Source organism: Schistocerca nitens, chromosome 12 (genome assembly GCF_023898315.1).
Source record: "Schistocerca nitens isolate TAMUIC-IGC-003100 chromosome 12, iqSchNite1.1, whole genome shotgun sequence".
Taxonomy (NCBI): Eukaryota; Metazoa; Arthropoda; class Insecta; order Orthoptera; family Acrididae; genus Schistocerca; species Schistocerca nitens.
Window position 1 is genome coordinate 193767889 of NC_064625.1, and position 17236 is coordinate 193785124.

At 42.3% G+C, this 17236-nt stretch overlaps 1 protein-coding gene across 2 annotated transcripts in view; it reads left to right on the top strand.

Annotated features, from left to right (window-relative positions):
• The window catches only part of LOC126214860 (uncharacterized), a 147827-nt gene that overhangs the window by 117383 nt on the left and 13208 nt on the right, over window positions 1-17236 (top strand). For both annotated transcript variants that reach the window (XM_049941496.1, XM_049941497.1), the window contains exon 4: window positions 13892-14259. In XM_049941496.1, the coding sequence (XP_049797453.1) occupies window positions 13892-14259 (368 nt within the window). The remainder of the gene's footprint in view (window positions 1-13891; window positions 14260-17236) is intronic.

The window sequence follows — 17236 nt, forward strand, 5'->3', positions numbered from 1 at the left end:
TCCCCACTCCACCAAGAGTGTCTTTCCACTGTCCACCTAACCTTCGTAACCTGTTAGTTCATCCCTATGAAATCCCCAAACCACCTTCCCTACCCTCTGGCTCCTATCCTTGTAACCGCCCCCGGTGTAAAACCTGTCCCGTGCACCCTCCCACCACCACCTACTCCAGTCCTGCAACCCGGAAGGTGTACACGATCAAAGGCAGATCCACATGTGAAAGCACCCACGTGATTTACCAACTGACCTGCCTACACTGTGATGCATTCTATGTGGGAATGACCAGCAACAAACTGTCCATTCGCATGAATGGACACAGGCAGACAGTGTTTGTTGGTAATGAGGATCACCCTGTGGCTAAACATGCCTCGGTGCACGGCCAGCACATCTTGGCACAGTGTTACACCGTCCGGGTTATCTGGATACTTCCCACCAACACCAACCTATCCGAACTCCGGAGATGGGAACTTGCTCTTCAATATATCCTCTCTTCCCGTTACCCACCAGGCCTCAATCTCCGCTAATTTCAAGTTGCCGCCACTCATATCTCACCTGTCATTCAACATCATCTTTGCCTCTTCACTTCCGCCTCGACTGACATCTCTGCCCAAACTCTTTGTCTTTAAATATGTCTGCTTGTGTCTGTATATGTGTGGATGGATGTGTGTGTGTGTGTGTGTGTGTGTGTGTGTGTGTGTGTGTGTGTGTGTGTGTGTGTGTGTGTGTGTGCGCGCGCGCGTGAGTGTATACCTGTCCTTTTTTCCCCCTAAGGTAAGTCTTTCTGCTCCCGGGATTGGAATGACTCCTTACCCTCTCCCTTAAAACCCACATCCTTTCGTCTTTCCCTCTCCTTCCCTCTTTCCTGATGAGGCAACAGTTTGTTGCGAAAGCTTGAATTTTGTGTGTGTGTTTGTGTTTGTTTGTGTGTCTATCGACCTGCCAGCGTTCGGTAAGTCACATCATCTTTGTTTTTAGATATATTACAATATATTTCCATAGACTTTCAAAGTCAGAAGGCCAGAATGTTTAAAAACAAGAAATCTTAAAAACCAACAAGATAAAAATGCAATTAAAAGGCAAATAAAATAAATAAAAAAACATGTCACGTTAAGTGGAAAGCATTAAGGCAAAGCAGATAGAACAAACATATGCAAGGTGCAATACCAATGGCTGAAGGCCAAAAAATTTTAAAATATATTACCATAATCTTGTAAAGGCAGAAGGCTGCAATGTTTAAGCTTGAAAGATAAATTAAATAATTAATTTTGCAAACTTCTTAAGAAAAAAGAAAAAATAACCATAAGCCTTAAATTTTAAACAGGTAAAAAAGATAATTAAACACCGGTGGCACTCAGAAGCCTCCGGGGTGGTCGTTCTGCCCTCATTCACTTAGGCAAGACAGCTGGTGAGCCCGACTACACTTCATCTATCGGAACCCGACCAGGGGACAGCCACAGACCAACCGACACAACTTACTTCCCGTCAATCAGTACGTGAGAACTCAAACACCAAAGGTTACAAACGTGATAACCCACAATGAAGCATATATTAGCTGACAAAATTACATACCATTTTGAAAAGCGACAACAAGTGAGGAAAAGACGCTGCCTGAAATTACGCTAGTGGCCAGGGCAGGTAACCGGAACACTGACAGCCACTAGGCTGAAAAATTCTGCTGGTACACTTTAATTTGAAACACTGTAATATAGTTAACTTCACCCAAAAGAACACTGCCTGAATTTATGTCAGTGGTGGCCAGGGCAGGTAACCAAAACACTAATGGCCACAAGGCAGAAAATTCCACTAGTGCACTCGAATCGTAGTCAACCAAAATAGTTAATCGCACCACATGGCGGCTAAATTTCAGCAGTAGAAATACTCGGTGTTGCTCACGGCAAAACCTCCCCGACAGCAAACCACCGAAACGAACCACCAGAGCGTGAAGGGACGTGGCTTGGCTAGTTGAAACCACAACTCAACTTTGACGTCCCGGGTCAGTAAACCACGTAGCTCTTAGCGATCGCACAGCTCCACACGCGCTCCGAGACTGCTCAGGGGCTCACAACAGACCCAGCCGACAGCACCGCGCGGAGATAACTTCCCTCGTCCGCAACAACCGACCGACTGCCTGCCGGTCCGTCCGCGACTGCTGCTCTGTCGCAACTGCACTGCCGGTGCGTCTCCCACTCACTTCCGGACACACGATAGCGGAAATACTGGCTCTGACCCGACCGTGCAGAGGAAACACGCCCACTGGCTACGTCCCTGCACCAGGAAAGGACCGACCCGAGATCCGCAAGTGGTAATTGAAGGGTCCCAGAAGCGCTCAGAGAACCAGTTACACGTCGCCAGATGAGACGACCGACCTCTCAGAGCTAGTACGCCGACAGCATTTAAAACAGGTTGTCAGTCGAAATCGCACCAACTACACACAGAGTTTGACAAACACTTGCACGAAGACTCGAACCGGGACGACCGACCGACGATCCACCGAGACCGTGGCCCGGCCCGAGTGATGCGTGGCGGCAATGGTCGGGCGAGCCGTGTCGACACAGACCTCACTGCTGCTCCAACCCGACTGCACTGGTGCCGCATTGCAACTGCCCGACTGGCAGGTCCCGACTGCGCTCTCGACACGTTCCAACTGACTGGCAGACCCGAACTCGCAACCCGAACTTACTCACGACAGAAGACCACCGGGAAGTAATAGCAGTCCAGCAAAGATACTAAGAGAGTCGATATATCGATACACGCTGCTAATACTGCTCACGTCAGGCAAATTGGCAAATTAGTGACAGTAGTAATTTAAATTAACGTAGTGAGGTGGAAGTATGTCAAAAACAGGGTGTAAATTGTGGTGGCGGAAAACTCGTGCCACGCACGGCTCAACACGTGCTTTGATGCAGTGAGGTGAACTATTTGTCAAATAAATTAACTTCGTGTTATTTATGTTAAACCAAAATCTAATATTTTTAACAAAACTCTTACAGTAGGGAGAGTCATAAAATGTTCGCATCCTCTCTTCGTCGAGATACACGGCAGACTCCTCTCTTTTTCCTCACTTATAAAAGGTGACAGTCACATCTCTGCTGCAACACATTGCTTCACTTACACGTATCTCTTTGAAAACATCTAGCAAGTACCATCACAGCGGATGGACAAGGCGTTGATTAATGTGTGTGTCACATGTTACAAAGGGGTAGATGCACCACACGGCACAAAGAACGAAGAAAGCTCCATAGACGAGGGTGGCAGTATAATCGTCCCACACGCTGACTCTGCTCGTAGCTTCATTTCAGACATTTTACTGCCGTTCCATTCCGGGAATCAATGCGACTACTGTGACGGAATGAATGTCAAAGCTTTCGAGGAGCAGTCGTCTAACGTTTTGCTGCAAAATATTTCCCCGAATTTGACAATGGTAATGGACAACGCAACGTAGCATTCTTTAGTGACGGATAAAGCTCCGACAGTGCAGTGGAGGAAAGCAGATATTTTGCTCTGGGTACAAAGAAATGCCCCACTGGCTGAAACTGAAACTGGCACGAATAAGACACGGTTAACGGAACTCGTAGTGTCGTACGAGTCAAAAACTGCACGCTGTCAGGTCGACGAACTGGTAATCGCTAAAGGGCAGAGTGTAAGCGACCTTCCTCCGTATCGCACCCATTTAAATCCGAAAGAGAATGTATGTGCCCAGGTGAATGGGAATGTGACAAAAAACAACTAAAAGTGAGGTTGAAATGCTGCAAATGTTACCCCTCACGACTGGTCTCATGTCGTGAGCCAAACCGAGAAGCCGGTCGAGTTGAGCAGACCTGGATTCGTGAACGACTGTTGCTAGAACAGACTGAAGACACGGTCGTTTGAGTGAACTCCAGTTCTCGTTTCTGGTCCAAGGGAGAGGGCAGTGACGGATCTTCCCTTGAGGTTACTCCACTGTGAGGATGATAAAAGATTCATTGATTTAACTGCTCTGTTAAGTATTGTGATTTCTTTACCACCAAAGGATGTTTGCCGGCTAATGGCTGCAACACGAGGTGGCCGTTAATATTTTTTCCAGGGTACGAGTTTTTAAATAACACTCATTACTGAGATTGAAAGAGTTATCCAGGATAAATAATTCTAAGGTCAGATTTTATACTCACTTTAGGACTTGTTAGATGTTTTATGTTGCAGGGCAAATAATAAAAATTTTTGTCGATGGACACCGAACATCTTTCCGAACCAGTGGCAGCGTTAATAATGGGTAAGGTCATTGTACCTCTGTTGTTGTAGGTGTGGTCGTCTCCATTCTTCTCAAATGGTGACGGATTCTTTAACACCTGATTTCTTGAAGAGATACCTGCAAGATGAGTGCATGTGAACGCCACATATTATTCCTACTGCTCACTTTTGTGTGATCAGTACTTTCTTCCTGCAAACCACTGTGAAGTGCACGGCAGAGTGTATATCCCGCTATTCGTATTATTAGGGCTTTTTCCAGTTCCATTCACATATGGCGTGTGGGAAGGATGATTGTTTAAGTGTCTCTGTGCATATTGTAATTAGCTTCATCTCGTCCTCTCGACCCCCGTGTGAACAATATGTGGGGTGTTGCAGTATATTCCTAGAGTTATCATTTCAAGCTAGTTCTTGAAACTTTGTAAGTATGCTTTCTCAGCATAGTTTGCATCTATTTCAGCATCTCAGTGACACACTCCCATAGGTGGAACAAACCTGTATGATCAAACCTGTGACTATTTGTACTGCTCTTCTCTGTATACGTTCAATATCCCGTGTTAGCCCTATTTTGTATGGTTCCCAGACACTTGAACAATATCCTAGACCCAGTCACACAAGTGATTTGTAAGCAGTCTTCTTTGTACACTGATTGCAGTTCCCCAGTAGTCTGCCAATAAACCGATACCTACCACGTACTTTATCGATGACTTGAGCCTATGTGATCGTTCCACTTAATGTCTCTACGAAGTTTTACATCGAGGTGTTGGCGTGCGTCGAGCGATTCAATCTGTAACTCACTGATATTATAATTGTAGGGTACTACATTTTTTGTTTTGTGAAGTGCTCAGCTTTAGATTTCTGACAGTTAAAGCAAGCTGCCAATCTTTGCACCACTTTGAAATATTATCAAGGTCTGACTGAATATACAGGATGGTCCATCTGAAGTTTCTGATTAGATTATCTCGAAAACTATACATTAGGTAAAAATAGTGGGCAAGACAAGTTCGTAAGCTCAAAGAGGGACATCAAATGATACCACACGTGACCTCTAGCCCCCGCCCCCTTGGGTGGGGTGGGGTGCAACTTTTAAATCTTAAATGGAAAGCCTCTTTTTTTTTTGCAGTTTCGGATTCTCCATAAAAAAGCAATCAAGTTTTGTCTGAAACATTTTTTTAAACCATTGATGGCGCTGAAATCGAGAAAATTTAACTAAATTAAGCTATTTTTTTTTTTACAAAATGTATCCTACCCACCACAGTTTTTGATGGAGGGAGACAGAATAGTATTAAAATCTTGTTAGGGAACTCATTACAATTGCATTACTCACCTGACTGTGGCGCTTCCGTGGCCAAACTGCGAACTATGGCTCAGTATAAAGGTCGGTCCAGTGCGATCAGACGTCACTTCACCTTCAGATTGTGAACCGTAAACATCAACTGACGAAAGTAAATTACTCTTTAGCGAAACATGGCTCACTATCCTCCTACAGAGATTGTTGATATGATGTTAATTTTAGGTGAATGCCATAACAATTACGCTGCTGCTGCGCAATTGTATGCAGAACGTTTCCCAAACAGACGACATACGAGCGAAAACATTATTCGAAATTGCACCCAATGAGCTCGAAATGGATACATGCACCGTCCACCTCGTCATCGCGAATACAATGAAAATGACGCTCGTATCCTTACCGTTCTCACCTGTGTTCAATTGGATCCCAAAATTAGTAGTCGTGCGACTCGAGAGACAAAGTGGAATAGCGAAATCAACCGTTTTGAGGATTTTGAAGGCACATAAATATCATGCGTATCATATCACATTGACGCAGGCATCGATGCCGACAGATATGCAAATACGCGTGCATTTCTGCCAATGGGCCTTGGAAATGATAAGAGATGACAATGATTTTTTTAGATATGTTATGTTCACCGATGAAGCCACATTCAAAAACAGTGGCGAATTAAATCGTCATTATTGGTCCCCTGTCAATCCACACTGGCACAGACCCGTTGACAATCAACACAAATGGTCGTTAATGGTCTGGTGTGGAAAGTTGGTGGTCACGGTGTGTGTTCCTCTTTCATTTTCTGAGGAAGGCTGTTGCCAAAATCTTTATGTAAGTGCCTTTTAATTGTGCCTGTCTGCAACTTAATGCGTCATCTTTACGGTACATAGCAATCCGTCTTTTGGTACATTGTTGGTATTCCAACCTCCTGTTTCCATTGTTTGTACAATAACAGTTTCCTCTGTTACTTTCCCTGTGATAAATTTTAAATGGAAGGTGATTCACATATATGAGGAATAGTAGTAGTTTCAAAATCGAACACTGTGGGACTTTGATTGTGATTCAAAACCCCCTTCCCCCGCCCCTACTCACACACACACACACACACACACTCTCTCTCTCTCTCTCTCTCTCTCTCTCTCTCTCTCTCTCCTGTCACTAAGACTTTGTCTTCTTCTAACATTGGTTGAATTACTCAGCACAATTTTTTGCACTCGTCATCACGTTTTGTTTTGCTGCTCTTGCAGTGACTGTGTTTGCACTGATTTTTGCATTCTGTTTATCAAGTGAGATTCAAAGCAGTTTTTGTATTTCTCAGTTCCATAAACACTTAAATATTTCTAAGAGAATAACATGATGTGTGCAGTCAAATGCCCGGGAAAGATCACAAAAAGTACCAGCTGACAAATTTTCATTATTTAAAGCTTGTAATATGTAATGAATGAATGTATAAATAGCATTGAGCAACCCCTCTGTAATCATAACTATGATGTGCTAAGTAAACTGTCTGAACTTCAATCTGAGACTATTCTTGAGTACATTACCTTTTTGTATATTTTGGGGACAAATGTGAGTAAGGAAACTGAACAATAAGTTCTTCTTGCCACATTTGTTATAAAGAAGTTTAATAGTGTCGTATTTCAATATGTGTGGAACAATTCCCTGTGCCAGGGATTCATTACATATATCAGTAAGATATTGCTTATTGAGTTAGATCAGCTCTTTAGAATTCTGTTTGAAATTCCATCAACACCAAGCAAGCTTCCGGTTTTAAAAATTTTATAATTCTCTTAGTTTCTGCGATGAACATTGGAGATGCTTCTAATTGCTTAAAGGTTTGTGGAAAGAAATTTTTAATACTTGCTCCTGCTTCTTCATCTGAATCATTGAGTCTTAATTTTGGTGCTACATTGAGGAAGTCACGTTAAATGTACTCACAGCTTGTGAGTTAGCAGTGACGAAATTGTCAGCGACTGGTTGTCCTGTTCCCCATTTCGCAATATCTCGTATACACTTACAGAAAAAAAATTTCAACACGAGGACGAGTTGTGTGAGACAAGTGAAACTTGGCAAGTGTGTTTCTACATCTGAAATACGATGTAGCTTCAAATTTTGAGCCGGTTTCGTAGGACCGATGCCGGTAATGCCACTACGAGGATGCGAATCGGATTTGCTTCAAATACGCACCGTAACAGATGTGTGCATTAGTTACCTCCGAGATCGCACATCGTGATTCGGTATTATTCGACAATGCCTTTAATGGGACAAATGTGCCACTATTAACACTTCAGTGAATTTGAACGAGGTCGCGTAATGGGGCTACGAGAAGCTGACGTTCCTTCTGCAATGTTACAGAAAGCCTCGTGGCAGGAATGTAGACGCTGTACACGGTTACTGACAGCAGCGGTCACGAGAAGACCGGGCTCAGGCGGCGGCGGCGTGGCACGACAGAGAGGGGAGACCACCGTGCTCTTGCACCTCGTACTGCACCCACGGCGACAGTCTGAGAGGCAGTCGTCACCGCAATGAAACGGTGAACAGTTACAGATCGGTTACTTAAAGTGTAGCTCTGAGCCAGATGCTCCGTAGTGTGCATCCCACTGTCCCAAACCGACTCGAGTGGTGTCGGGCGAGAGCTCACCGGACGGGAGGGCGGAGGTCCGTCACATTTTCCGACGAAAGCTGGCTCTGCCGTCGGTACCGGTGGTGGCCGTGTGTCCGGTCGAGGACCTGCGACCGACCCATCTCCGTGCTAGACACACTGGACCTACACCTGGAGTTATTTTCTGTGGTGCAATTTCGTTTGACGACAGGAGCACTTTCCTGGTTTTCCCGCACACCCTTGCAGCAAATTTGTGTCTCAGTCTGGTGATTTGCCCTGTTGTGCTGCCATTCTGGAACAGGATTTTCCGACAGCGTACCGCTCGCCCACGTACTGCTGTCGTAACCCGACACGCTCTGAAGAGTGTCGACATTTTGCTCCGGCCGGCTCAGTCGCCAGATCTCTCTCCGACTGTGCACGTACGGGACGTCACTGGACTAAGACTTCGGCGTCACCCGTAAACGGCACTAACTGTCTCCGTATCGATCGACCGAGTGTGACTGGCACGGGCACCGTCCCACGAACTCACATCTGGCACCTGTGTAACACGGTGCGTGCCCCTGCATTAATGAACCGTTCTACTAGGTGCACATCTAGGGAATACACTGTCAAATATTCTTCTGAATGTGAGCCTTAGTTCCTCTAAGTGCTCCTCTAAAGAGCTGAATGTTAAAAGCTCCTGATTGAGATATGACACCACTACCACTTTATCTAGTTTGCCGAACATACAGATCCTTCTGGGTCGATACGACAGTGTTTTTCTGATACGGTTAAGACTGTCCTGCTAAAATTTCTCCAGTTTGCTGCTGTACTGGTGAGAATGTGTAGGAGAAGGCCGAGGCGTCGACCTCCCACCGAGATGACACATTCTTTGAAGTCATCGTGTAGGCTGTCTGTGTTCGAGTGTCTCACGAGTTCGTATTTACATTTAGAAGTTGTCGAGTATCAGCTCCGACACGTCCCTAGGGGAGAGGAAATGCGATATTCTTTCCCTCCTTCCAAATCTGTGGTATTGAACTTCGGTTGAATAATTTGATAAATATGCTTGTTCTTTTTCATACTAGGGGTTCCTCGAAACACAGATGAAAAAATGTAGCTGTATAATTAGAATTGTGTAGCTTCGTGACTTTTAGGAAGGTTTCTGCAGGTCCTCGCAGAATTTCAGTGGTGCATTGTCATCTTAACTTGTGTATAAATCTAGTAAACAAAATGCCCACAGGACTACAAAGGTAAGATCTGTTTTGTTTCTTCCTCCAGGCCATTTATGACTTTATTAAAAGAATTTAATTATTCTGTTCATTGTATCAGGCTGAAACAAAAATTTTTCCTGCTTTTCTTTTTATTTACGTAGTAAATGCTCAATGCTATTTTCTTGCAACTGAAATGCTACTGTTCCACACTGTGTGAATGGAGTTACAAATGTAGGGCAACTTTTCGTCTAGTGTCCACTATAGTGCTGTATTTATGCAGTGCACTGCACGTGGCAGAGATTTGTGATTTTGAAGATCTTATTTATGTTTGGCCCTTAATCTGTGGCAAATGTGAATTTGCTTTATTCCAGAGGAGTCTCCATCTTGTAATTCCGTAAGAATATATTCTCTGGTTTTTCCAGCATCTGGAAACTTTGTCGTGAGGAGCTCATCGCTTCACAGGCCCAGTTTACACGACGACACCGGCTCACGCCACTCGTTGCATGAAACGAGTTGCACGCAATTGGTTTCATGTTTGTCTGTAGACGTGGCACCACCAGTGTGTTCTCCAGTCTCATCAATTGTGAGTGCGTTATATTCTTGTGTAAAATGAAGGTTTTTGCAGCTTCACGAGTTGTGGCGGAGGTTATGCATCTTTGGGTGAAATTGTTGCATAAGACAAAAGAAAAGATGTCAGCTCAGTTGCTCAGCAACCTTGCTCAAAGAAATTGTAGTGGAAGACCCCAGGAGTTATTTTAATCATCTTAGAATGTCATAAGTTCAGTTGACATTTTTTTAATGCAGTTAACAAAGCAATAAGGGAAAAAGATGCTGTAATGCAGTAATGTAATGCATTGCCAAAGCTAAAATTACAAATCACATTGCATTTCTTGGCATGCGAGGATTCATATTCTTCTCTACAGTACCTGTATCGTGATCCTAAATCCACAATTGTTTCTGTTGTTTGTGATACCATCTACATGGAGCTTGCAGAACACATTGAGGTAAAGCATGGAACTGTTTAATTGTTTATCTATTATTATTATTATTCAAAATGAAAAAATACATTTGCAGTAAGAACACACCATTAAAATTTAACTTAATTCATTGTGGTGTCATAGTACAATGTGATGGCTTCTAACTATGACAGGCCTTATTCCCAGCCCAGTATTTCTTTGGCAGCAACCAACTGTCCCGAGTGGACGAGTTCTTTCATTTGCCTTTCAGCCGAGAGCTGCTTCTACTTTTAGCTAATTAGGGACTGGATTTCCTCCATTAACCCTATTCTCTGTTCTTCTGGCAACTTTTGCATTTACTCCACAATGCTCTTGCAAAAACTGGCAATTTCATGCTGCTCCTGAGGCTGATACGTAATTGACCGTAGCTCAAAAACACCATTTTCAGGAAGCCGGAAAGGGTCTTCGGCATGCCTGTTCCGCGTACTGTGTTCAGATGCTGCCTGCAGTCTGCTGCTGCTGCTGCTAGACTGAACACTCACAGTGCCATCGATTTTGTTTACGCTCGATGTGGGTCGATACTGTTTATCACTTATTGGTATGTCCAATGCGTGCTGATTTTCATCTTCATTTTGTTTTGCACCATTCCAGAAGCGAGAGAATGAGATTTTTGTAACTTGACGTGTAGCGTACCCGATCATAATTTGGGTATCGTTTGGATCAGTAATCTTGATTACTTTGTACAGGTACCACAGACTGAAGACGAATGGAGGGATACGATGAAGGACTTTGGAATTCGATGCAATTTTCCGTGCTTTGCTTTGGTAGATGGGTAATGTGTCCACCAAAATATGTTTCTGAGTTTATCAGTTCTAAGGGCCCCTTCAGCATTGTTCTCTTTGCTGTTGCTGACAGTAATTACTGTTTCACTTATGTCAGTATAGGTGAAGCAGGAAGGGCAGCCGGTAGTGGCAATTTTGCAAGCTGTATACTAAAACTGGCAATAGCATACGGAACTCTTGGTTTGCCAGAAGATGCTGCTTCAGTTGTGAACAATGCTTTCCCGTGAACACTGTGTTTAATAAAGCCTTTTTCAAAACGTGACCCTCTGAGTTTAAAAGAAACATATTCAACTACATACTTTTGAGAGCTCACAGTGTTGTGGAAAATATGTTTGGAATGCTGGTGTCAATATTTTGTGTATACCATTTTGCCCACAAATAGTGAACAAAATTGTCAGGGCTACATGTGTTATCTATAAGTGGCAGAGAAAAACAGCATGTCAACAGTACAAACAACCACAATTGATATACCGAGAAAATGTGGATAACAGAGTTTACGAGCCAGAAATGTGGAGAAGCAGAAATGCTGGTCGACTGATAAATGCAGAGCCACCGGCCGGCAGGAATCGTTATTTGAAGCGAGCCGCATGGAGAACAGAATGTTTTGAAAACCACTTTCTTACAGATGGAGCTGTACCTTGGCAAAATTTAAGAGTTTAAAAATATGTACTAATACTACAGATTGTGAATGTCAATCAGTGATGTGATTTTTAAAATAAATGAATATTGTGTAAAGACTTCAGCTTAGCAGATTTGTGTATCCTTTGTACACAATTTTCCTTAAAAATGAGCCAACTCGATCCGTGGGATTTTCATCTTGTAGAGGTGGACTGTTCCACAGACAGATGTGTTGCTTGCCTGCATTTTTCTTTGTTTGTATATATATCCTAATTGAATGTATTTTGGCACATAGCTCAGACATCATCAGTCCTTCAAGTTTAGGTCACATAGGATGGCCTCAAGTACTGTAACATGTTGCTGCTTGTTTTTGTAGTCATCATCACGGGAATTGTGGGAATCCCGTAAACATCTACGCATAATACAGGGTGGAGAGAAAGTGTGTCACGAAATTTTAACCCTGGATAGCTGATGCCAGTAGCAACCAAAATTACAAATGTCGTGTAGATTGACAATGCGCCATTTTTACACTACGGAATCATGGCCGTGGGACTGCCTGTTGCCGTTCCTCGGTTGACGGACAGCCCTGTGGTTGTCGGTTTGCACAAACGAATGTCCCTCTCCCCATCACTGCCCCAATGTGAGACATTTGTACGTGTGAACCGACAACCGTAGCACTGCCCGTCAACCGACGAACGGCAACAGGGCAATCTCACGGTCAATCGGAGGGTGTGGCGCCAAGTTTCTGTAGTTCAAAAACGGTGTTTTCGACCTACACGACATCAGTAATTTTGGTTCCTACTGGCATCTGCATCCAGGATTAAAATTTTGTGACACAATTTTTCTCCACCCTGTATAGATGCCCAAAAAGCGAAAAATTTCTTCCATTCTCCACTTCATATTTCAGTTTGTTTACACTATACTGACACACCTAACCTCAAAACTCTTGCAAATAGTGTCATCAAAGTTGGAACGAGCCGAAATTGTTAAGTTTCACCACCGAGTTGCACAAATGCGTGCTGTGCATGCGCAGTTGTTAGGTAGTGCAATTGCACATGACGTCATGTAAACTTATCTTTAGTTCCCATTTGTTCTCAGAGTGTACTGGATGTGACAGTAAGATAATTTATCTTGCGAAAATTATCAGTCCAAAACTTGCAAGTTGTAGCACATTCGTTCTTTTATATGGGGCGTGATGTCACATGTCACTCGGTTAGGTCTTCAATACGTTGTGACTCAGTTCTCAGAGAAGACGAAACCTCTGGTGCCGTATAAAGCACAGTGAGTGCACCCACACAAGCCTGCACTTGTCCGGTGAGTCTCGCTTGATCCACACTCTTGTGTGACTTTTCTGAACTCTACCTTCCAGGCCTTTTCCTTCACCCCTCTTTCTTCCCCTTCAACTCTTCTGCCAGAAGAAGGAGCCAATGGCACTGAAAGCATGTAAAAGTTAAACCCCTATATATATGTGTGTGTGTGTGTGTGTGTGTGTGTGTGTGTGTGTGTGTGTGTGTGTGTTTGTGTTTGTTTTCCCCTACCATTGCTTGAGTAAATTTTTTGTCTATTCATATACATTAAAATATTTGATGATGCACTTATTTCTTGTTGTGCTCATATTGCCTCCCTTATACGTGAATAATGTTCTGATCCCTCTCTTCGGCACTGAATGTACCCCACAGGACAGGTATCCGTTCATCTACTATTGGATATTAAAAAGAGTATCAACAAATAGTTATCCTGTTTGCTGCCCCATATAAAGATTAAATAACATTGGAGCTAGCTGTAAATTAATGTGAATGGTCAACATGTTGCCATATTTCTCACTGAGAGCGTATTATAATTGTTAATTAACAGCTTTGTTCTGCAGTATGATCACAGATCACAGTTATGATTCATAGAACTTGCAAATAGGTAATTAGATTTTGCAAATAGGTAATTAGATTTCTTATGTTTGTAAGTACATAGTATGGTGTCCAATGTCAAGAACTTTTCATTGTGAAGGACACTGAATTTTGGGAAGGTATGTATGAAGATGTTCTTGTGCTACCCGTAACTTAATTGTGTAGGGTGACTTTGTTTTCTCCACTATTGTGTTGCAGAGCTAATACAATACACATAGTCATTGCCTTTCGAAGAATTGTCAAATCATTCACCTGCCTCTTTTTTCTTTTTGACAGATCTCGGTCGAAGCTATCAGCGGTGAAAACAAAAGGCAATGCTTGTACGCTGGAATAATGTTGTCTTGGACAAAACCTCGCAGACCTTCTGAGCAAAAGAACTTGGTACGTCTACCGCTGTTGTTATGCAGAGGTCAAATGAAAACTATTGAATCTGTACACCTCACGTTGCACATTTTATTAAATTGCAACATAAAAGAGCTGACGTTTGCGAACAAACATATGTTGTGGATACTTGGCCTTGCTGCTCACTTTCATGATGAAAGGTTTAATGAACTGCATCTAAGATTTCTCTCTCCAGGCCTGGGGGATAAAATTGTTCTAGACTTCACTATATTGATGGCAGTACTCAAAGAACTTTGGAGAAGGTGAGTTCCCTTGTAAACTGTTAAAATCAGGTTGTAAATTTTACAATTCCGTAGTGCATACTGGAGAAGGTGGATGGAATTTTTGTGCATGCACACTGTTCCTAGCTAGTAATAGTCCGTAATGGAAACCTGATACACAGTAAATAGTTCAAAACTTTCACTTCCAGGCTTTTAGATCAGAAGATTCCCTTAGCTCCTAGACTGTTAATTTGTTCGCAGTAGAAATTTCTCGCCGCTTGGTGTACTGAAATAGCTAATAAATTTGACAGACCCCTGAATGAGTTTGAGCTCACCTGAGACAGCTGGAGGCTGTGAGATGCCTCGGGAGTCAACAGGAAATGATTTTTTGGAGGAACTTGTGGCACTGCCTAGTGCCACAACACATACCACAATCCACAACTCCTCTTGCCACCCCGCAGCACACAAAATGGCAGCATTCCGGTACATGATTAAGAGAGCTATCCAACTACCACTCTCTGAAGATAAATGTGATCAAGAAATTGAAATAATAAAACAAACAGCTATTGAAAATGGTTATAACAGCTCCATAGTAGACACCCTAAAACACTCAATAATGGCAAAGCAATTACAACACAAAAAACAAAAAGAAAATAACATCTTCCATACAATCCCCTTTCTAAGTAACATTTCATACTAGATTGCCAATGTCTTCAAACGAAAAGGCATAAGCGTATCCTTTACAACAGACAAAAAGATTGGACAGAAGTTACCCCACAACATTGGCACACGAAACCCACTTCATCACACAGGTGTGTACAAAATTGAATGTTTGAACTGTGACTGCTTCTACATAGGCCAGACAGGCAGATCATTTGAGATTAGATTCAAGGAACACATGGCAGCACTAAAAAACAAAAAATACCACACATCAGCAATAGCTACCCACCTGCATGAAACAAAACACCATGTTAACAACACAAGTATTAGCATCCTACACATCCAACCAAAAGGCAGAAAACTAGACATCCTTGAAACACTCCAAATATACAAACACCAAATGAAACAACCAGAATCCATCTTAAATGACAATATTTACAATAGTATCATCTCTGTTTTCAGCAACTGCCTACACTCTTAAAAATGCGCGCACACACACACACACACACACACACACACACACACACACACACACACACACACACACACACACGTGCACACATCCTAATATTTACCATAAATATTGATAGCTGCCAAGAGTTCAAGAAATTGACCTCATTCACAGATAATTCATCACACCAACAGCTGGACCCCTTGTCAGCTTAAAACTGTATGTACATCAACTACTGGCACAAATGTATATCTGTCTGCATATTTTATAGCATTAACCAATGTATTACCCCAACCTTTAGACAGCTAACATATGTAACATGTAATCTTAAGAACCCTTGCCATGAAAATGTTTTCTCTCATACAGTCTCTCTCTCTCTCTCTCTCTCTCTCTCTCTCTCACACACACACACACACACACACACACACACACATTCATACTTTCTCCCTCTCTTCCTCTCCTTCTGCCTCCAGCCCCTCACATCTGTTTATTAATCCCAATCAAAGAGTGTCATCTATGTATGATTTTACTGCTGTAGCCAATATGATCATTGTAATTCAAGTCTGTAACATTTCACCTAACTGTTATTAACAAGTATGAAATTTAAGCCGTTTTAACATTTCACCTGATTGTATAAACGAGTACGAATGTTTAGCTGTTTTAACTTGTCAAAATTGGATTTATATACCACCTGCAGTACACACATACATTCGACACCTCAAAACAAACACCTCCAAATGCTTTAAACAATTATTCTGTAATAATGTTGTTACGATGTATATTCTTTGCACTTTGCGATTATGTCTTCTCTTCTGCTATACGAACCTTGCACCCACCTGATTCCAGACCCCATATTGGTTTACAAATGTGGCAGTATACATGTGATGTGTTACGACAGCAAAAGGAACCTGTGACCACTGGAGGTACTCTAGTTTATTTATTTTATGTTTACCATTAGATATCAATTTAATTTTTTGTCAAAAGTAATCCTAAACCTTATTCTGAAATAGTGTCTTGTTTCTCCACTAGGCAGTGCCACAAGTTCCTCCAAAAAATCGTAACACAACACACACACACAAATGTCATACTAACTAATGTAAATCCACCTGATGATGGAGGTTTAAACCTTCGAAACGCGTCATGGAAATAATAAAACGGTGATTGGTAACAGTAAACTTGTTGTTTCCTTTAATGAAACATGAGGCATTCCATCAAATTTCCTGGTAATCATTAGCACACAATCAAAGAAGGCTCAGTCAGATCATTGTGAGCACTATTGCGCTAGTAATACAGGAGCCCGCACTCGTAAGTTGCTGATAATATAACTAAAAAAAGAAATCACTCGTTGTCAACCTACAACAGAGAAAATAAAAGTGTCATAATAGTAGTTTTGACAAGTATGATTTGTTATGGGGCATAGGATAACAAATGGAAAGGTACCTTTATGTCTCTTATGATCTTGGAGATAGCATTCAACGTTAAGTGGTACAAAATTATTTCTTCCAATTCATCTTACGGTTTCACACACGACTGAGTGATCTATATCTACCTAAGCGAAAAATAATGAAACGAACTGAGAAATACAGCTACGACCTCGCCTTACGCATTGTTTAACTTAATCTTATAAAAATAGGTTTTCTTCTACATCTACACGTAGATACTCCACTGACTACCATATTGCGTGTGGCAGAGGATACGTTATGCCAGTATTGGTGACTTTCTCTCCTGTATTGTTCTGGTCATTTGTTGAACTGAGGAAAAATGACTTGTCTGTATGCACCCTAATGTCTGTTATCTTAAGCTGCATTTATTCTGTGTTTATAAACATATCTCTGTTTGCAACATGGTTTCACCAAGTCTCCAACACGTTTGCAATGATCCTCACCTTTTGTGTCCCTGTCTACACTA